This window comes from Triturus cristatus, chromosome 11 (genome assembly GCF_964204655.1).
Source record: "Triturus cristatus chromosome 11, aTriCri1.1, whole genome shotgun sequence".
NCBI lineage: Eukaryota > Metazoa > Chordata > Amphibia > Caudata > Salamandridae > Triturus > Triturus cristatus.
Genome location: NC_140594.1, coordinates 574,489,989 through 574,512,251, shown reverse-complemented (window position 1 = coordinate 574,512,251; position 22,263 = coordinate 574,489,989). Strand labels below are relative to the sequence as shown.

The following is a 22,263-nucleotide window of genomic DNA, read 5'->3' as shown; positions in this document are numbered from 1 at the left end:
CAATCTTTGAAGGAAGCACTCAAGCTCTGTAAGAAGGCTGCATTTCCTTACATACAATTTTGTAATGCAAATTGTATTTTTATAGCATGAAATTATGTTTACCTCTATCATTGAGCACTGTTAACTCTATCACTATATGAATTTGCGTATCCATTATTACTGCCTGCTGTTTGAAGATGTATGGATGCAGATGTGTGTGTTAGTCATAATTGAGCCTTTTTTAAGTTTTTTAATATGTTTCTTGTGTTTATGTTTCATGGATATTATATTTAGAGCTAAACATAAATTAAACTAAATAAATGATAAGGTTCTGTACGTTTCATTTCTTTCGACTTATCTAAAACTACCCAGCTATCATGGTTTCTGAAAAATAAAGATTACCTTTGTCTTGTCGTCATCATGCTTTGAAGGATCCTTTTGGTTTGTTAACAGATCGAACAATATTAGTGAACCTATAAAATAAGACGAAAAGATTTGTTAAGTTAGCTTTCAAGTGGCGGCATGGATTTTAAGGAGAATAGGGTTTAGGCATAATGCCCCAGCAGAATATAATCCTGCATCTCAGTCACCTAAGCACAACCAATAAAATATTAGGGTTATCTTTCATTTCAGGAATTGACTCATACAAAGAAAAACAGCATACTTACTTTGCAACCAATGCTTAATAAACTACACTTGCTCACTACTTAATACCAGATGCTGTAAAGTAACGTGATTATCCTAATAAACTTGTTTCCCTCAGATTCACATTTCCCCTCTTGCCGCAACGATCAGAAATTATGTCCATAGAAAAACCCAAGGAATTTGCAATGTTGGAAAGAAGGGTATACAATAATGCCACAAAATGTATAAACTGCTACACATCTGCCTTTCCCACAGGAGACTTCGAGCCAGGCCCCAGGGAATGGCAATGCAGGATTCAGCTGGAGATGGGTAATTAGAAGTGTAAATAGGTTAAAATAAGTTAAGGGTAGAGGATCCTTCAAATCATTTATTATAGTTATGTGGCTGTGCTTTAAAGTCCAGCTGCCAGCCAACTGTCATCTAGGAGCATTAGGATTCAGGCAAAGTGTTTGAAGAGTGAAACCTTGTCAAAAGATGTAGCTCAGCGACTGTGCAGCGATGGTAAAGAGGAAACACCGTCGGGGCCTACTGAAGGTTCCTACTGATCTGGCTTTCTCCAGATCCCTGCTTCTCAGTCCCTCGCCCCTCCTTCCATTTTGTATGTGCGGACACAGTACAGTCAAACACTGTGTAATGTGCAGGTCATTGAACCTGAGAAGATCAAAATATTTTCGGCAGTGAGCCAGTGAAAATAAATCTCAAAAGGCGAACACAAAAAAGGGCACTCTTAGGGCGACAGAAAAAAGTACAAAATTAGGAGTGAAACATTAAACACGACTGAAAACAAACTGCCACTTAACCACATAGCAGAAAATGCTCATTGCTTAATGCCCTTTTAAGCGTTGTATGGGAAAAAGAACTCAAGGCCTTCTTTTACATACAGTCATAGAATTACAAATATGTGTACAATTGCAGCTGGTAAAACAGCATACACATCCCTTAAGTGGATCTAACAGGGTTTCTCTCTGTGCAAATCTCCTACCTGAAGTGCTTGTCGGAGAGGGACACCAACAGCACAATGCTTGCTTGCTACAGTAATCTGTGAGAGTTCATGTACCAAAATAGTCTTATAAAGGCGCACAGTGTAATAACAACCAGTGCACTGATTTTTTTTAATACATATTTTTCACAACTAGTAAGTCAGTCCTGCTGCCTTTGTTGAACTTGCGAGGCACCTTCTTGGAGCAGACCCTGACTATGTAAGACCCTCTATCTGCTCCTGGAATGGTGTCTTTCACCGCGGAAGTGGTCTTCTTCGAAATGGGGTGCACTAGAACGCTAAGAGAGTCCACAATAAGATATGTATCTGGCCGGTGTCCACCCTACCGCAGGACGAACCATCAGAAGGGGTGCAGGTGAGTGTTTGGGGCCTGTTGCTGGGTTCCTGGCAGACACCAGACAAATGCAGATTCTGGAGGCCATCAACAAATCCAGAGACTTCCTGCAGCAAAAGATTGAATTGCTTATGGTGGACCAGGAGATCCTCCGCAGCAATCACCGTAAGCGGAGCACTAGTGGAAACTGAGGCAGCCTCACTAAGAGGGTGGATACTCTTGAGGGACGAGCCTCAAAATGTGAAGGTAGTTGGGCCTCCGGAAAAGGCAGAGGGCCAGGACATAATTCGCTACCTGGAGCCCTGGTTTGTGGCAATGGTCGAAACGGTGGCTCCACAGGGGTTGTCCAAGTTCTACATCCTGGAAAGGGCGCACCGGGTCCGGCTGCAATGATCCCGAGAAGTGGGCAGATTTAAGGTAGACAATGTACTGGTGGCGTTCTTTCCAGACTACACAGTGGATGTTCACGGGAGCCTCCTTCACCAAAGTGAAAAGGAAACTCAGGGAGGCAAATGTCTGTTATATGCTACTGTTTACACTTTTTAAACTTATAGTTGACAACAAAACCTTCTCCTTTGACACCCCTGCCGCTGCTTTGGAGTGGCTTGAAACACATATGGCAGGTACGGATGGCACAGACCCCCCGTAACCCCAGAGGAAGAGGTGCAGACATCGTAGTCATCTGCAGGTGGTCAAACCCTCGGAGGCTTGGGTGATCCGTGGTCGCCAGGAGGCGCTTGAGACTGCCAACACCTTTGCTTCATTGATCAAATCGCAGACTAGCAGAGGCACATCTGGGCCAAGCCTGACTGGTAGGGACTCGAAGGGTGAGCAAGATGTTAGTTCAACCCCACAGGTGATCATTCAGCGTTCGGCAGATGTACTCTAGTTGCTGCCCACTACTGTGGGCATGTGAGGGCACACATGTTTGATGCACTGACACGCTGCAAGGTGCCCTCGAGCTGTACCCAGGAACAATACGCTGATGGATAGTGTTTGGCACTCTGAAGTAATCATGGACTATCTGTTGCTGCACCCCGTCACTGGCTCCGCAAGCAATTTTGTTTGTTGGTATTGTGACGGCGAAGGGGGACTCGATGGTGGAGCAAAGGTACAAGCCACCCCCTATCAACTGCTTCCGAATGGTGGAGTTCACTGTGCATGCTTGCATTGCTGACAACTGTTTAAGGTTAGTTGTTTGGTTCTTGAACATGTGGCCTTTGCTGCACGGTCCTGGGGATTGCATACTGGGAATGGTTGACTCAGGTGACACGGGACAGAATCGGAAGCACTGGACTTTTCATTTATTGGGTGGCATTTCTATAGCAGTGGGGCTTGGGGGTGGTGCGTAAGGGAGTAATAGGAAAAGTACTGATGCATCATTATGTCACATAATGCACCTTACACTCTTCTTAGTTGAAAAACTGCGGGGTATGGGTTCCGCTGTAAAGCGGTACACAAATCCTCTTGCACTTGCGACACAGGAGGGTGGCCGTGGATGTGGCTCTCCTGAAGGAGACACATCTGATGAGTGGGGAGGTCGATGCACTGCAGCGGAGATGGAGGGGCCAAATGTACGCCACTAACTTCTCTGCCTATGCCCGTGGTGCAGTGGGGTGGATTCGACCGAGGATGCCCTTGGACATCATGTTTGACCATATTGATAGAGGCGGAGGTGCGTCTTCATTATGGGATGGTTAAATGGAGTAGAGTTCTGTTGGGTAGCATCTACACCCCAAACATTAACCGAACACAGTTCTACGGCTCGCTGGCCTCGCTGCTGGCACAGACACCAGAGGTACTGATGCTCCTGATGGGGGAAGACTATAACACCATAGCAGACTGGCCCAGAACCGTTCTACCCCACCCCTTCTGGACTCTCTGAACCTTAGAGTTGCCACTTAATTCCAAGGTTGGTTTTGCCACTGGGGATTACTGAACACATGGAGTGCACTACACGCACACCTGCGGGAATATAAATATTACTCCCCAGTTTATAACTTGCATAATTGTCTTGATGGTTGGTTAAGTAGCCCGGCCATCAATAAGGTTGTCACAAGGTTAAAACACCTATCACGCTCGCTTTCTTACCATAACCAGTGCTTCTTGGCCTGGCATATCTTGGCGACACCTACATGGAGACCGGCGTCCCTCTTACAGTCAACGTTAAGAGAACCCAAAGAAACCATTATCAATAACTATTTTACATACAATGCGGGGCAGCGAGGAGTGTAGCCGCTGAATGGGAGGCATTCAATGTGGTGATTTGAGGATTCTGCACTGGATAGTCGGTGCGTAGGTCGCTGTACGACCAGCTGATAGCACTCCAAAATGATCTGGTGGACAATTGAGCGCTCCCTTCCTACCAGCCCAGCGGTGCCCCCTAGACTACTAGAAAACTGCGAGGAGATTGTGGTAGTTACCCAAGCAATTGTGCTCTCTCAATTGTAGGGACTACGTGGACAACTTGCATGCACAGGGAGGAGGCAGGGCTGGCAAGCAGTTGGCCTGGCTGATCCGAGAGGACCAGTGTAGTCGCTACATTACCCACATCAGGCATAGCCAGGGTCATCTTGAATATACCCAGGATGAGATACTAGACATTTTCACATCTTACTATCGGGATCCGTAAGGAGCTAGTCCGGAGCCCTTGGCAGCGGCCCTGGATCAGTTCCTAGGTAGAGCACAGATCCTGAGCCTGAACGCTGAGTATCAGTAGGCTCTGGGAGGGCCTATTCTAGACGAGGAGATCAGGGCTGCTATAGCTGACCTAGCGGGGGAAAAACTCTGGGTAGTGATCGCCTACCTGCTGAATTTTATTGAATATATGTTGGGGACTTGACCCCTAGACTAGCTGCACCCTATGCTCACTCGTTGGAAGAGAAATGCCTGCCGGCTACCTTCCAGGACGCTTTGTTTCAGTGCCCAAGCAAGATGGGTTTCGAGGTAGGGGCATAGCGACCATTATTGATGTTAAATATCGATTATAAGATACTGAGTGAAATATTGGCGGGTCTGTTACTTGATCATATGGACACTCTCGTCCATGGTGATCAGAATGGTTTCTTTCAGTGGTGCAAAACCTCGTACAACACCCATACATTGTTTCGCCTCATGGATGAGGCGTAGGAGGAATCTGCCAGAGGTGCCCTGGCACTTTCGGTAGACTTGTTCAAAGCCTTCAATACACTGGGCTGGTCTTATTTACAGGAGGTGATGAGGAGTTACCCCAAAACCAGTCCTAGGATGCTTGTTTCCAGTCCAAGGAAGACCCATGAGGAACCTGGTCAAGACTGATGTGCAGATGGCTGGGTCTGAACTGGAGTGTTGAAGTGAATAAAAGAATGATGATGGATTCAACCCGGATCTAATAGTGACTGGGGGTGAGTGTCCGAAAAGTTTAAGCGCTCCATCCATCATCCTATTGTGTTTGCTTTGTTGATGAGGAGGATAAACCTGGGTCCACGATCGTGCCGATGGGTTGCCCTTTTGTATGCAGATGCATGGGCTTGGGTGGCATCTCTGAGTCATTTGGGGTGTTTCGAAGAACATGCCAGGGATGCCCCCTTTCCCCAATGTTTTTTGCATTAGCATTAGGAACTTTTGCCAGTATGAAGGGATGATGGCGTCCCCTGGGGCATACCATTGCACACTGAAGTGCACATAGTGCCCTTGCATGCGGACAACATGTTGATCTATCTGCGACATCCTGACTTGAGTATAAAGTGGTGCATGTCCGAGTTTGAGGATCTGGGTGAAGCCTTGGGTCTTACGACTAACTGGGAGAAAACATATGCCTTTCCCTTGTTCTCGGGCTGGATTGATGCACCCCATTCTGTAACGGACCAACACATCCAATGGGCACTGACTCTGCTTAAGTATTTGGAGGTGCGTATGTTCTATAATGAGGAGTTCATGAGGGAAGCTAACTTGGGGGCTGCACTGAGGAGACATAAGGGAAAAGTGAGATTTTGGCGATTTCTTAATCTCCCCAATATGGTGAGAGTTGTTGTTGGCAAGACAGTGGTCCTTCCACAAGTCTTGTATTACTTTAATAATATCCGATCTGGATCCCAGGGGGTTGGTTTAAGGCCCTTGATGCCATGATCAGGGAATAAGTTTGGAACAGTGGGCGGAATTATGTGTCCCTTGCCACCCTGCACAGGCTTACTAAAAGCAGGGGCTTAGGTGTCCCTGACATGAATTGTATTTCTTGTCGGAGCAGTGACAGTGGCAGGCCAGGTGGCTAGCAGGTAGAGATAATCGGAATCTCAGGGGATTCATTGAGCCCCAGTGCAAGAATGCCCTTGTGGCTTGGATGTTGGGACGGGCCATGAGGGGAGCCCCGCCGGTGCGACCTTTGGCCTTTGCGATGAGGTGCTGGAGGGCATTGGTGATGAGATTGCATCATCTGCTTTATGCCCTGGCGATCCCGCTGTTGAGACTTCCTACCTGCAGGTTGGGGCACTTCACAGAGCGGATACTAGAACAGTATCTTGGGGTGGGCATAGAAACGGTTGGAGACTGCTACATGGAGGGCACCCTGCGTACACTGGAATCCCTGATGGAGGAGGAAGGCCTCCCTGGTACTCAGTTGCTCACATACAGGGAGGTGGGTGCAGCCATGCAGAGTCTGTGGCCCAGACAGAACCACGGACTTGTGTATCTGCAGGTCCTTCTGACCTTTAGCCATGGTTAGTCTTGTGGCTCTAACTCTGTGCTAAAAATGGCCACTGATGACCTTCAATGTAGGGGTAATTGGTGGGAGACTGCCTTGGGCAGGAGGCTCCAGGACAGGGAGTGGAAGCTGGTTATGGAGCAAGTTCACAAGGTCTTGCCTAACAATCGCTTTAAATATACGCAATTTAATTACACACATACCACCTATCTGACTCCCCACAGAATAAATGTTATGCAGCAGACGAACCACTTGCAGTGCCCTAGATATGCCCTGAGAAATGCTGGGCTTCTACAAATTGCTTGGGAATGCCCCAAGATTAGGCGATTCTAGGGCGCAGTGATCGCTAATGAGGGGAGCACACTGGGTAGGAGGAACGTTGGTGACATGGCCATTTGTTTGCTGGGAAATTACCAGCACAGAGTGGGTGACAGATTTCTTTTTTTTTAATAAACAATTTTTATTAAGAAAAGGAAAAACACATGGTACATTGCTTTGATACGTCGGTATATGGGTCCACTGTGAAAACATGGCAAATACAACTTATATAGTACGACTTGAGTACAGACCACCACCCCACTACCCAACACATATGTGAATAACATATCTGTTAGGCTGCAATTCGCACCCGGCACATAATCATTCGCAATAAGAGTCCCATCCCTTTCGGTGACATACTATGGAGCAAGCATGACGCTCTCATCAGGGCGGGAGTGTCTTCAAATCCGGAGACCTCCCGCAGGAGGCGTCGATCTCGCTGTAGCTCAATGGTAGGGGATACACACAAGTCACCTCTGTATTTGTTCCACCTCCCCCACTTGTGGTCCCATTTTTTGGGGCACCCTCTGTGCTTGAAAACGTCTTTTTCATCAATCAGTGCCCTGTCCATGTCTATCGCCCAGTCCCTCCGGCCTGGGGCCGTCTCTACTCCCTATTTCTGCGCAATATTGCGTTTCGCAAGTGACCACCCAGTTGAAGCCCATGCCTGTTCTGCTTGTGTAAGATATGTGGTGTCCCACATGTTGAGTAGACAGAGCCGGGGGGTAGCCTTCAAAAATTTACCACTCGCCCTTTCCATCTGCTTCGTAATGTTCCCCCAATATATTTGCATTTTGAGACATTCCCATAATATGTGGAAGAAGGTGCCTGGCAAATTACAGCGCCGGAGGCACAGATGGTCAGGTCATCTTCCCATTTTAAACAGTGTGTGTGCGTCAAAATAAACACGATGTAGGATTTTCAGTTGTACCAAACGCAGGCGCAAGGGAATGGCCACCTCCCTAGGGGACGCCAGGGCATCACGCCAGTTCTCACTCTCAATCTCCCCCAGATCCACCCCCCAGCGCTGGCATAATCGGCACATGGGGTCAGGTCGGTTGTTTAGAAGCTTCTTGTATGTGAGGGATATGGCCTATGATGGCATGGGGTCGAGTAACAGTCTATCCTCCAGCTGGGTGGATGCAGCCAGAGGGCTATCTTTAGGCAGGGCAGCAGCAATCACGTGGCTAATCTGTAGGTATCTGTAAGCCTATGTACGAGCTAAGTGGTATTTAGCCTGCATATCTTCAAATGTTGCTAGCTTACCTTTCACCCAAATGTCGCCCACCGACGAGATCCCTATCATGTCCCACTTATCAAATCGGGTGACAGATTTCTTGACCAAGCCACAGTCTTGGCAATAAGGGAAATTGCCCTACTTTGGAGGTCACAGGATGGTCCCCTGTGCACTCGCTGGTGCTGCTCTCTGGAATTATAGGGAAGAGGCTGCGGTGTGAGGGAAGAAGGGGGTGCAGAGACAGCCTGTTGCAGGGCTTTGGGTGGAGGTGTTGGAGGCCTTTCTGGCTGGTGACGAGAAGGAAATCCTAACCCCTGCTTGTGACGGCATGTGAGGAACTAAGCGGGACATGTCTTAGAGTAAAGTTCCACCATTTTTACCCACGCTGTTCGGACAATCACGCAGCATAACAACCATTAGATCACACCGATCTGCACCCCCTCAGCTTCCCTGAGACATTCTCTTTTCTTCTGTCCACCCTCTCTGCCAAATCTAGTGCACAAATGGTTATGGGTGGATGTTAATGCCTACCAAGTGTTGTGTCACACTTTTGTGTTCTTTTTCTTCCCTTTTCTTCTTTTTTCATATGTGTGTTTCCTCCTATGTGGGGTCGAGCTCTAACATCGACACCCACCTGGGGTGGAGTAGGAGTGATGCTCATTAGTTGTGCTGCGATGGATGTCTCCCCCTATATCTCAGTGATTTGTAACTCTTGATGGAAGTGGGCACTGCCGTATGATTACCTCGCACCAGTTGATTTATGCATACCTATGATGGCGCGTGCCTGCCCTGATCTGCTTTTATGTTTGTAAAAATGCCAATACAGGAATATATTTTTAAAGAATTATGAGGTATTGAGTACCTAAACTCACCAGTATCTGAAAGGAAACTTTCAGGTACAAGCTAGACATACTGGCATTGGCAATACGTCTTTACATTTGGTGGGTGTCTACAGGTGTTGGCACAGCAGAGCTAAAACAATGGAATAGAATGTGCAGTGGCAATTACAAGTAAGTTATATTGATTTGGACATTTCCCACCACAACGTTTGTGCTGTTTCTTTGGCCCACTGACCCCCTTAACTACATGAAATGTCTGCAGAAAAACAGGTCTATTTGCTACTTATTATGAATAGCAAATCTCCCCCTAAAGGAATCAATCATAATCACCAGTCAAGATGGAAGGTGGTCTCAACAAGGACGCCTAGTTGGAGGATTTGGTGACCAAGTAGGAAATGGCAGCTCGTGGGACACAAGTCGTTCACAGGGGGCTTGACTCTGTCCGCGTCAATTCCTTATGAAAATGACATCTCTTTAATGCATTTCCATTGGTAGGTATCAGATCCAAGATAGCAGTAGGGACTGGATTACGCTACCCAATAATGTTTGTGTCCTGGAAAGCAGAGACATATAAAGCAGGACTGGTGCAGAATTACAGTGCTTGGCAACACTCTGAGTTAGTGGATTCTCCTTGCTCACGAGTTGCCATCCAACTTTCCTCTCTATTTCTCTTTTTTGTTTGTGTTTTCTTGATTGTGCACTATAATACGTCAGTTAGTATCGTGCTGAAAACTGCTTGTTTGCATTCTGTGTTTTCTTACCTTAGCAATTGCAGTGGTTATCACTCCGCAGCACAGACCTGGGTCCAGCTGGCCCAAGGACTCTCGTTGCAGAGTTGCTCATCACTGCCCTCCTTGTGTATACTGTATTCTTAAGCTCACTGGTGTTTTCAAGTCTCTATTATCACACGTACTGATGAGTTCCATCTGCAAGAATCCAGTTTGTTCTCTCACCTCCCCTATCCCTATTCTCATGTCAGTGTGCCACTCACTGAGAACAGTGGAGCTAGCTAGCTGAAAAAGTAAAGGGCATAATGGACCCAACCAGGCACAAAGTGCACATCCATAGGAGCCATATTTTCATATGCCTCTTCAACCATAGCAAATAACTTCAGAAGTCAGACAATATCCAAATTGTAATCCTTTCCAAATAAGGGACATGGCAAGTTATTTAGCAAGGCATTAGGGCATAGGCTTAACTAGGGGTACCACAGAGTTGTTAGGATAGAGGTACAATGAAGCAGTTACTAGGATTTAAGTAGAGTTTCTACAGTAAAGGCAGAGGTAGAAGTACTACAGCAGGTGTAGGGTGATGGTGTAGGAAGGGGTAGATGTAGAAGGGTACAGATTCTAGAGTATATGCAGTGGCAGAGGTGAGGGGTATAGGTGTGAATAGGCGTACTAGGATATGTACAGGTGTAGAGGACAAGGCTAAATAAAGAAAATATATAGTTAAGAGGAAAGGGGGAGGAACTGGATTATATATGGGGAGATGAGAGAAAAGATGGACAGTGTGTGTGTGGGGGGCTCTTATTTCCTCTCACGAACAAAACAAAGATAGGGTAGACAGGATGAAGAAGGGGGGGCCATGGTAAAAGGGAAACAAGGGACCTTTGTGATCCTGCTGGTTGCAAAGATTTATTTTATTTGGGAGCATTAAGGGAAACAAGTTTGTGGCAAATCTCTCTCCTCAGATCATGTTTCCTTAAGTCTGAGTGCAAGTGGGAAGAAAACCTGGGACAGGGATCTGCAAATGAGATACACACAGAGACCTAGCACAACACATAATATCAATGGAAGTAGTCTAAGAGATATTGGTACCAGTCGTGCCTTTAAAGAACTCCACTAGCTGGAGACTATAAACAACAACCAATTACTGTAAGAAATACAGAAATGAGAATAAAGGCTAGGTGATCTGTACCCTCTGTATATGCCGAAAAACACACAAACTGGGCACCAGTGGGGGGGGCGTGGCTTGGCGCCAACTAAGATGGCTGCCTAACTAACAAGCTCCGCCGGAGCCGAGGTCCTAATCCCCTTATTTCTCCGTCAATAATCCAGCAGGACGAGACCCAAGATATCCCACGCATTGGTGAAGTCAGGTGGGACCAGACCGCTGCAAAATCGCCACAGGACGGGGACCCTGCAGCCGCACCATGCTCCGGAGGATGCCGCGCCGGCGGCTGGTGAGAAGGAGCGCGGCCGGGAGAAACGGAGGCGGCCGCTGGTGTGCGCACTGCGCACTCTGCCCCGGAGACCTGAAAAAGAACAGCTGAGCTGCCCGGTTGGGTCCGGGCCCCCCCCCCCCCCCCCCCGCCGGGGGTGCACCAGGGAGGCTTGGTGGGCGGCCACCGTCATCGCGGAGGGCCCGCTTGGGCGTTGGCGTCGGCTGTCGGGAGAGGGGCTGCTGGCCCGTATCATCCGTGGAGGCGCCCCTGGGGCAGTGGAGGCCGGGCGATAACAGCCATCGGAAGGGACGCGGTGCTGTGGATCCTGCACCGACTGCAAGTTTCTGGTGAGCGTTTGATTTCATATGCACCCAGTGGCCCAGCGCTCCCTCGTACCTGGTGGCGGCATGGAGGATGGGGTGGTGGCCTAGCGCCCCGGGGGATACCACAGCGACGGCCTCCACATCCGCGTAGCACAACTCCCTCCTCGCGCTGTGGGAGAGACCTGGGCAGTGCTATTGGGGCCCTCCCCACCCCACCCCCCTGAAAGGCACACGTGGGCTCTGCAGGCGCCCGCCAACACCGCGGAAGGCATATCAGAGGTGGATATCGTCAGTAAGGGAGAGGCTGCAGGTCTCATGACTCAAGACAAGAAGTACCTGCTGCTGTTGGCGCGGAGTGAGAACAGCCAAATGGTGTCAGTCCTGTGCTTCTACTGCTCCACTGGACTATCTACATGAGCGGAGGCCCTCGCATACCGCCCCGGACCTGGTGCGCCCCCGTATCCGGGGAAAGTTAAATCGCTGAGAAGCGGACGGACTGGGGTGTGTGGCACCCACGGAGCCAGTAGACCTAGAGCTCTATTCCCCTCCTGAGGTGGGGGAAACAAATCCGGCAACAAGACCTGCTAAAACTATTGGGGCTCCCTGCATTAGGTATATGGGCCGTGCCTGAGGCGGCCGGGTACAGAAGGGGTCACTCCCTTCACCGGACTGAGGAGCAACGGGCCAGCGGCTCACTACCTGCAACAGTAGGTCTCCGTCGGTGCCCGCAGGCGAGATAAGCGTCGCGAGGGGCGCTTGGTAACAGAGATTCCTAGCAACTTCGCCAGACGGAAACATCACCTAGCAACTACACCAAGATACCCTTGGAGATCGCGGGGAGGGCTACTCTTCCTGCCACACATCCTAGGGCGGAGGCCGCGGACGGCGGTCGCCGGCGGACGCAGCCCAGGTGACCTACAGTCATTTGAGAGGGGGCAAAACCTCGTGAGGAAAGGTGCCAGTCTACTGAGGTGTGAAACTGGTCGGTGGAACTACACAATGAAGCCCAAGAGTGCCACAGCAGTGCAATCTAATAAACTAGGCAAGTACGCTGTCCCGAAATCGTCACCGCAGGACGAGGGGGCGCAGGGGGACCAACCTGGTGAGGGTGAACCGTCTCTCCAATCCATAATGGCAGCTATCAAGAGTCTGGGGACTACCCTTGAAACAAAAATGGATAAAATGTCCATTGAAATGAACTTGATGAGAGCCGATATGAAAGTTAAAACTAATGAAGCCAACGTATTGGAACTCCAGACTTCTATGAAAAAACTCGAGGAGCGGGTCAACACCCTGACTCACCAACACTATCAAATGGCCCTGAAACTCGAAGACCAAGAAGGGCAGGCCCGCCGAAGTAACATTAGAGTGGTTGGGGTCCCGGAGGGCTTGGACGGGCCGAGCGTGGACCTCTTTCTTGAACATCTAATCTTAAATTACCTTAAACCAAAGCGGCTCTCCTCGCTCTTCACTATTGAGAGGGCGCACCGGGCGCTGATCCCCAGGCCCAAACTGGGTGCGGCCCCCAGGACTATCATCGAAAAAATCCTCAACTATAGAGACCGCGACGCGATATTGCAGGCAGCTCGGGTTCCAGGGAGACCTACACTACGAAAACTCGATTATTCCCAGATTTTACACTTAAAGTCCAGCAGGAACGACGCTCCTTCGAGGGGGTGAAAGCAGTTCTCCGGCAACGTGGAATCAAGTATATGATGTTCTTCCCAGCGAAACTTAAAGTAATAGCGGACGGAAAATCGCTCTTCTTCGCCACTCCGCTGGAAGTACAGGACTGGCTGGATGGGAGGGCAGTACAGAAGAAGACATCTGGGGCGAGAGACGGCTGGAGGGAGCCTCACACCCGCGAGTCGGGATCGACGGGTGAACGGTCTGACACAGAAAGGTGCAGCATGCAATCCTGGAGATCAAGGTCGAGCAGCCCGGGATTGCCAGCAACACAGAGAGACTGACGGAACCTGGGTTCCTGAGCTGGAATTGAAGGGACTATATCTACAAACCGTAAGGTATAAATTGCTTTGTTGATAAAATGTGGGGTGGGTGGCCCGTGAGACTCGGCTTAACGGGAAAGTGGTACCTCCAAATCTTCAATAACTCCTGGCGGCGCTGGGGGTATACCAGACTGATAAACTGACTCTACATAATTAAGTGTAGCGCGAGATCCTGGCAGTAAAAGGGGTGGTGACACAGTTGTTTTCAGACGGGGCAGCCACTATCCTGGGATCTCAAACCCTGGTGAAAATTTGTGCAGTAAGGGGGGGGAGCCTCTGGCGGCCGGAGTTGGTTCTAGCCCACTTCCCCACGTCACTGTTGACTAGTTTCCAGGGCGATAGGCACTCTGCTAATTGGGGATGTGGGTAGTTTCAAACCTACGTGGCAGGGTAGCAGGGAGGGGGGGTGGGAGCAGGGGAGGATTAAGGGTTAAATGTGTTGTACATTATTTTTGTCAGTTTTGGAGGGGAGGTAACAGGGGGGGTTACTCATTGGTCATGCAATGTACACAATATAGCGAGTCGGTGGTGCCACAGGTGTCGTAGGTTGTTCAGAAACGTCCACTGCCACAATTGGTATGCATTGGGAAAAAAGTCTGAAATTATTGAGTTGGAACGTCAATGGGTTGGGAGACAAAATAAAAAGGAGTATAGTGCTACAGCATCTTAAGCGTCATCTCCCGGATGCCGCACTGCTCCAGGAGACACACCTAATCGGAAATACCTGTAAAGCACTTAACAGATGGGGATACACAATGGTGGCACACGCCGGCTTCACATCGGGGCCTCGAGGGGGAGGTATCTTACTCAGACGTACCCTCCCATTCAGTATCCAGCACACTTGGGCGGACCCACCGAGGCGCTTCGCGGCAATCTCGGGGCAATGGGAGGGACACACACCTACACTGTTAACAGTTTACATCCCACCAGGTCTCCAAAGAATGTCTTATAAGGACCTGGGTACGCTCCTGCTCTCCCTACCGGAGGGGCAACTTGTAATCGGGGGAGACTTCAATTCGGTTGTCTCAAGATTGATGGACCGCCACCCGCCGCGAGGCATAAGCGCCGGGCAACACTGGCTCCCCAATTTTATCGAGGCGTTTGGCCTCACAGACCTTCGGAGACGGCGTCACCCTACCCTTCAGGAATACATGTTCTTTTCGGGAGCGCACCGTACCCTCTCGAGGATAGACTATATCCTCACGCTCCTACACTATAACGTGACCACGCAGGAAATCAAACACCTAGCGCGGGGCATCTCGGATCACTCCCCTCTATGGGTTCACCTCACCATTGGGGAGAAGAGGGTGGGCTGTATTGCACCGATAAATCCCTGGTACCTCCATAACCGTGAAACCAAAGCCACTCTCGTACGGGCCATTGACCAATACTTCTTAGAAAACAAAGGTAGAGTAGACACCCCCACCACACTGTGGGAAGCGTTTAAAACGGTACTAAGGGGGCATGCCCTCTCAACTATAGCGGGGGTGCGCAAAGAAAAAGAAAAACAAATGGTCGCTATTGAGCACGACCTCCTCCGACTTGAGGAGATGGCGGGGGATGGTGCAGACCAAGCTGCTCTTCACCAAAATTAAATAAAAGCGGCCGAATACAAAGCAATTGCAACTGACGCTGCAAAAACCCTTGCGAGAGACAGAGATGGACGGCTATACGACCAGGGTGACAAAGCAGGCAAAATGATAGCCTGGTTGGACAAAAAAGAGAGGGCGCAAAAAATAGTATCGGAGCTCAAAAGTAGTGCGGGTGCGGTTCTCACTGAACCCCACGACATAGTCAGAGAGTTCGCGGCGCACTTCGAGCGGTACCAGAGGAGCTCGGAACTCTCGGAAGAAGATTCTTCTAATTTACTGGCAGACATCCTACTACCTGTCCTCTCTGACCTGGACCGAGAAGCGTTAGAGAACACGCTCACAAACGACGAATTGGCCAAGGTGATAAGGGACCTCCACCCGGGCAAGGCGTTGGGCCCCAATGGCCTACCTATTGAACTATACAAGCTCAAACCAGACAGAATGGCGCCCTACCTAAAAAGTATGTATGAGGACAGAAGGAAACTGGGGCTACTGCCAAGGGACCAGCGTATTGCCACGCTGTTGACCATACCTAAAGAAGGGAAACCAAAAGAAAACTGTGCTTCATATAGACCGATTTCCCTGTTAAACGCAGAACCCAAAATACTTGCCAAGCTTTTGGCAAATAGACTCCGGCCCAATAATAGCTAAGCTGGTACACCCAGATCAATCGGGTTTTATGCCACACCGTAATACTGCCCTTAACCTGCTGGGGCGCTGCTCCACTATTCAAGAAGATGCGATAGTGGTTTCTTTGGACGCCACTATGGCGTTCGACACATTGGAATGGGCATACCTCATGGCAGTATTAAAAAAGATGGGCTTTGGTCCTAACTTTGTCGGATGGGTGCAGCTTCTCTATGCGGAACCCTTGGCCCAAGTAGTCGTTAACAATAACATTTTGGACGTGTTCACACTCGGTAGGGGGACAAGACAAGGTTGTCCACTCTCGCCACTGCTCTTCGCACTCTCTCTGGAGCCACTTGCGGCCTGGATACGAAGGGCTGCTTCTAACCGGGGACTTAAATGGGCAGAAGGGTGGGAGGACCGGATCTCCTTATATGCAGACGACATCCTTCTCTACCTGGCTTCCCCCCAGAGGTCACTAAGGGTGGTGCTGGACATCTTCACCAGTTTTGGGAGGAACTCTGGCTATAAAATTAACTGGAGCAAATTGTTGCTATATGTCCTCCATGGGAGTCCCCCTTCCATGCCGAAGGACTGCCCTATTCATATAGCCACAGAAGGATTTAAATACCTTGGTATATTTATTACCACTGATGCTAAGACCCGCTATGAGCGGAACCTCCTCCCGCCCTTGCAGAGGTTCAGACATGACACTAACACCTGGAAAACACTCCCCCTGTCGCTCCTAGGACGCTTTTTAAAATGATGGCACTGCCCAGTTTCCTCTATGCCCTCTAGAACTATCCGGACCCAGTCCCACACGCATTTTTTAAAGACGTCGAAGCTACACAAAGGGACCTATTATGGGACGGGAAACCACGCATAGCACTCCAAAAATTAACTCTTGGTTGGTACGACGGGGTATTGCCCTCCCCGATATCAGAAAGTACTACTGGGAGGACACCTATCCACCATAAACCAATGTATGTACAACAATGGGGACGACCCAGCCAATTGTATGGATAGGTGGCTACTCCCGGGTGGAGACTTTACGAGGGCGCTTTACTCTAAACCGACCAGGTTTCCCCTTACAGGACCTACCAGACACTCAGTACAACTTTGGCACGTGGTCAACTGTAACTTGGGGTGGGCCAACAGACTCACACTCGCAACTCCACTCTGGGACTCTGAGCGGCTGGGCACATTGGGGCGGACTAAAGGATTCGACAAGTGGGATCTCATAGGTATCTCCCGTATAGGTGACCACTGGGGGCAAACTGGAGTGGTGTCCTTTACTTCACTACAGCAGACACACAAGATGGCAGACTCGGAATACTTTAGATACGCACAAGTCAGACACTCCCTTCAGGCCAACATCCCAGCTGGGTCGTCACTGCCAGAGTCCTCCCCTCTTGAGGATAGGCTGCTTGACGGACACCTGCCAGAAAGAAGCATATCCCTTACATATAAAAAACTTATACATCACACTCCAAACCCTTTACTGGCATTGAGGGAGAAATGGTGGAGGGACGGTCTAGAAATAGACAATGAGGAATGGCAAGAAGCACTCTCTTCCCCTAAGGAAGTCGCCATTTCAGCGAAACTAAGATTGATCCAATTGAAAATTCTACACCGGGTTTACCTCTCTGGACGGCAACTAGTACTAATGCGTAGGAGTGAAGATGGGATGTGTAGGAGACAATGTGGCCTGGAAGGGACCTTCCTGCACATACTCTGGGAGTGTCCGCTAGTTCAAAACTACTGGGAAAAAGTACATGAGTGCATGAGTGTGGTTTGGGGGGTTACTCTTCGACTTGAGGTCAAAAGATGTCTCTTGAATATCTGGGAGCCCACAGACTTGAATACAAAGGGTAAGCTCTGGGTGATGCTTGGACAGATGGTTGCCAAGCGAAATATAGCTCGACTCTGGGGAGCAACAGTGCCACCGACAATCAATGCTTGGAAAGAGGACATGGACTGGTGTATGGCACGGTAGAAAACAGTGTATGTGGCCCGTGGCTGTCCTCGAAAATGGAACATGCTCTGGACTAAATGGAATGTGTATCGTGGAACTGTGTGTGAGCCCCCGTTTGTCCCCTCCCTTGACGAACAATTAATGCTCTGAAGCCAACGAAATGTGACATCGTAGTAAAGTAAGTTAATATGATACACAAAGTTACAGCCTGTAAAGACACTGTGCCCTGGAATGTGGAAATGATCACTTGTATAACATGACCTTGCTTTCTTTGATGTTCAATAAAAAGAATTTATTTAAAAAAACTGTGCACCAGTAAAATGGAGGGAGCTGCTGGTAAAACACAGGTCCTGGGTAACTTTGCCAAGCATCCATCCCTAGAGTGCATTCTTAGAATGTAGGCTAGAAGAAGGGACCTTCTGGCACTCCTGCTGGAGTGTGGAGAAGGTGCTCACAAACCTATGTAGAAACCCTGCATACAGAGTGGGATTGGCGAAGGGTGGGATGCACAGACAGTAAAAAAACTGCACTGCTCAGGGGTGGAAATGCACGTGCCGTGCTCCCAGTCGGTTGACCGGAAAGCTAAGGCCATGTTACAGCTCGAGAATGTGGTGCACTGTGGTGGCAGTAAAACTGTAATTGAGCGGTCTAACCAACTCCCTCTGGAATTGATAATGAGGAACTGGGATCAGGGTGACAAATAAGGGCAGGCCTGTGTTGCTGGAGGTGAAACACTTTGCTTGGGCTATACAGACCGAAAAACTCATGGATGGCTTATTCATGATGAGTCTATGAATACAGTGGTAACTTGTAGCGTCTATGGAAATAGCAGTCCCGAACAATATTTCAATGGTCATATGTCAGCCTAAAGAGTTCCCAGGAAACAGTGCAACTATGGCGCAAACATAAAAAAATAGTCTTTGTGGGAAAGGTCGAGCTCTATAGCCCACAGGAATCCTAAACCCCTCTGTATTTCCAGACTGCCCACACAGTCTCCTAATTGTGGGCGAAAAGAAAAGAAGTTCTTATAGAGAATAGCTGCCAGTGTTGCAGCTGCTGGTTTTGTAGATTCCTAAAAGAGTAGCCACTGGAGTTGCGGAATGGGTGAGTGTAGCAGACCAGTCTTTGGCCTTTCTAATTGGCCAGACGGAACAGTGACAGATATCCTATGGATGCTGCAAATACGCCATGCTCTTAAGAATCTTTTCTGTGCAGTGGCAGCATGCTGAGGGGACATCAAGACAAGGAGCTAAACCTTCAGTAGTAGGTTCATTCCTCAGCAATGCCCTTCATAAGAGCACTTTACACGCACAGAAGGCTCCTTACATTTCCCGCCAGAGTGACTAAAAGGTCCACTAAGCCAATCCCTGAATAGGAAGGAATGTCTCATCGAATGAATGCCGTGTTTCTGTCAGATACAAACCATTCCCTCCTCAGGTGATCACTGTGATGTTTTCCAACTTCAGTTGATGGGAATGACAAGAGATTCCTAAAGCGAAGGCAGGTGGTCCCTAAAGCGAAGGCAATGGCTCCAGTCCCCTACCTAAGAACTATAACTATGCTCCTGCCGACAAGGTTTACTCTGTCCTCAGCAATGCTGAAGTTTCAAGCAACGAATGATCTGAGTCCACCCAGAAGGTTAACCGAGTGGACAGCAGTAAAATGTGCCCCAAGGGTTCAGGATCTCCATGAAGCTCAAACTCTCTGCCTTCCCTGAGTAGCCTGTGCTGTAGACTCCTCCAGATCCCTCCCACCTGCCTACACATCCCAGCAGCCTACGCTGCTGGAACGCTGTTGGAGCTTTGTTTTCACTGTTTCTCCTGCCCAGGCACCTTAAAACCCTGCACCGCATCCCGCATACGGGATTCCTCCAGAACCCTCCCGCCTGCCTCAACATCCTAGTAGCTTCTGCTGCTGAGACGCGACTGAAGCTTCGTTCGCACTGTATCTCCAGCCCAGGCACCTTAAAACCTTGCAACGCCTCTTGCATCGCGGGATACGCCCAGGCACCTTAAAATCTCATGCCGCCTCTCGCATCGCAGTATGCGCACAGGCAATGCCCGGGCCGGCCTGTCCGCGCTAGTCAGAGTCGCGGAGGAGGCGGGCCCACCTCTCTTTCACCTGACTCCCAGCTAAGGTGCTGTCTCTGCGCACCCCGTGCGTGTGGGGCCTGCTGTCCCTGCGCACCCGTGCACGCGTGGCCTTCTGTCCCCCCATGGCATGCGTGGCGTGCCTCCCCCTCCTCCCCACGGCACTTGCTCACGTCCTGCTGTCCCCCCCCCCCTGTTGGCGCTGACGCGCATCCTGCTGGTTCTCCCCCCACGGCGCTCGCACGTGTCCTGCTGTTCCTCCCCCGCCACGGCGCTCATGCGCGTCCTGCTGTCCCCCACACAGCGCTCGCGTGTGTCCGGCTGTCCCCCACATGGTGATTGCACGCGTGCTGCTGTTCCTCCCCCTGTGGCGCTTGCGTGCATCCTGCTGTTTCCTCCCCCCCCCCATGGCGCTCGCACGCGTCCTGCTGTTCCCCTCCCATGGCATTTGCACGCGTGCCATGCTGTCCCCTCCATGGCGTTTGTGCGCTTCCTGCTGTCCCCCCCCCGGTGCTCACGTGTGCCCTGTTGTCTCTCCTCCTACTGGCGCTCGCGCGCAGCCTGCTGTCTCCCCCCCCCACTGGCGCTCAAGCGCAGCCTGTAGTCGCCCCCCACTGGTGCTCGTGCACAGCCTGTGGTAACAAACCCACCAACTCACCCCCCACCCACTCCTCCTCCTCCTCCTCCTCCTCCCCTCCCCCGGGCACTCACACGCGGCCTGATGGACCACCCCCAGGGAGCTCACGCGCTCACCCCTCTGGCGCTCGCGCATCACCAGGCCTCAGATCTCCTCGCACCACAGTTGGAGCAAAGTCACCAAAACTCAGTGGTCACATAACTCACCACATCCCAACTCGCGGCCTCAACAGACCTCGACCAGGCAGTCTAGAACTTCGCTGCATAAATCACCGACAGAGACGCCCCACTGAAACCTACAAAATCAAACAAGACCTCCAAACATGCCAGCTGGTACACCTCAGGACCACCAAGCGCATCTGCCAACTGAAGAAATGATAGTGAGCCACCAAGGACCCCGCCGACAGGGTAGCTCACAAAGCAGCCCTCAGCATCACCGGCACAACAAAGAAGCCAAGAAAGGAGCCATCTTCACCCTCTCAGACTACTCCCACAGCAAGATCACCAACATCTAAAACAATTTCAACCTCAAACCCACACACCCTCAACCCCAACGACAACCAACCAACGAACATCAGCCAAACATTTAACACCTGGCCTCCGCTCAGTAGACTGACCACCTCAGCCATCATGTATTCCATCCACTTCGAGGCATCCACAGACCACTGCCCCCACCACCTCTACAACCTTGCAACAAACCCAAACAGCACGCAACTCACCAGCATCCTCAACACCCCCATCTCCACAGCAACCTTCCCAGACAGATGGAAACACTCAGACTCCTCCTAAAGGAAGCCTTCGCTGACACCAGCGATCTCAAATATTATCGTCCAATCTCCATGCTCCCCTACCCGGCCAAAGTACTCGAGAAAGTGATCAACCAGCAGCTTACTGAATTCATGGAACAAAACCACCTACTGAACACATTATAATCAGGATTCAATGCAAAACACAGCACTGAGACTACGCTGACTGATCGCCGCCACAGATGACATCAGAACACTCCTTGACCGTGGAGAAACTGATCCTCCTCGACCTCTCCGCTGGGTCTCCCACGACACCCTAATCAGCAGACTCTACAACATAGGCATACAGCAGGACATCCTGAAGTGGATCGCCTCCTTACTTACAGGACGCACACAGAGCACTCGACTGCTTCCCTTCACCTCCGCACCCAAAGATATCACATGAGGTGTACCACAAGGATCATCCCTCAGCCCCACCCTGTTCAACATCTACATGACCCACCCCTCACATATGTAGTCAGATCTCACAGACTCAGCATAATCCCCTACTCAGACGATACTCAACTGATCCTCTCACTCACCGAGTACACTTCCAACAAAAAAATCCAACTACCGCAACACCATGGCCAATGTAGCCAAATGGATGAGAGACAACTGCCTCCAACTCAATTCCGACAAGACTGATCTTCGGGAAGACCACCTCGCATGGGACCACAGATGGTGGCCTGCAGAACTTAGAACAACACCTACACCGACCTACCATGCACGCAACCTTAGCATCATCCACGACAACCAACTGACCATGAAACTACAAGTCACAAAGGCACCTCCTCCTGCTTCCACACACACTGCATGCTCAGCAGAATCTTCAGGTGGATCCCAACCAACACCAAGAAGACCGTCACTCAGGCCTTTGTCACCAGCTGCCTCAACTACGGCAATGCCCTCTATGCCAGCATCTCCACCCAGCTTCTCTGAAGACTCCAGACCATACAGAACGCTGCAGTTCGATTCATCCTGGACCTCACCAAATAAATCCACATCACCCCCCACCTGAGAGACTTCCAC

The 22,263-nt window shown here is 50.1% G+C and overlaps 1 protein-coding gene across 3 annotated transcripts in view; it reads right to left on the bottom strand.

Moving 5' to 3' along the window:
• DDHD2 (DDHD domain containing 2) overlaps window positions 1-22,263 on the bottom strand; it is a 539,107-nt gene that overhangs the window by 274,067 nt on the left and 242,777 nt on the right. For all 3 annotated transcript variants that reach the window (XM_085633751.1, XM_085633749.1, XM_085633750.1), the window contains exon 9: window positions 382-452. In XM_085633751.1, coding sequence (XP_085489877.1) covers window positions 382-452 — 71 coding nt within the window. The remainder of the gene's footprint in view (window positions 1-381; window positions 453-22,263) is intronic.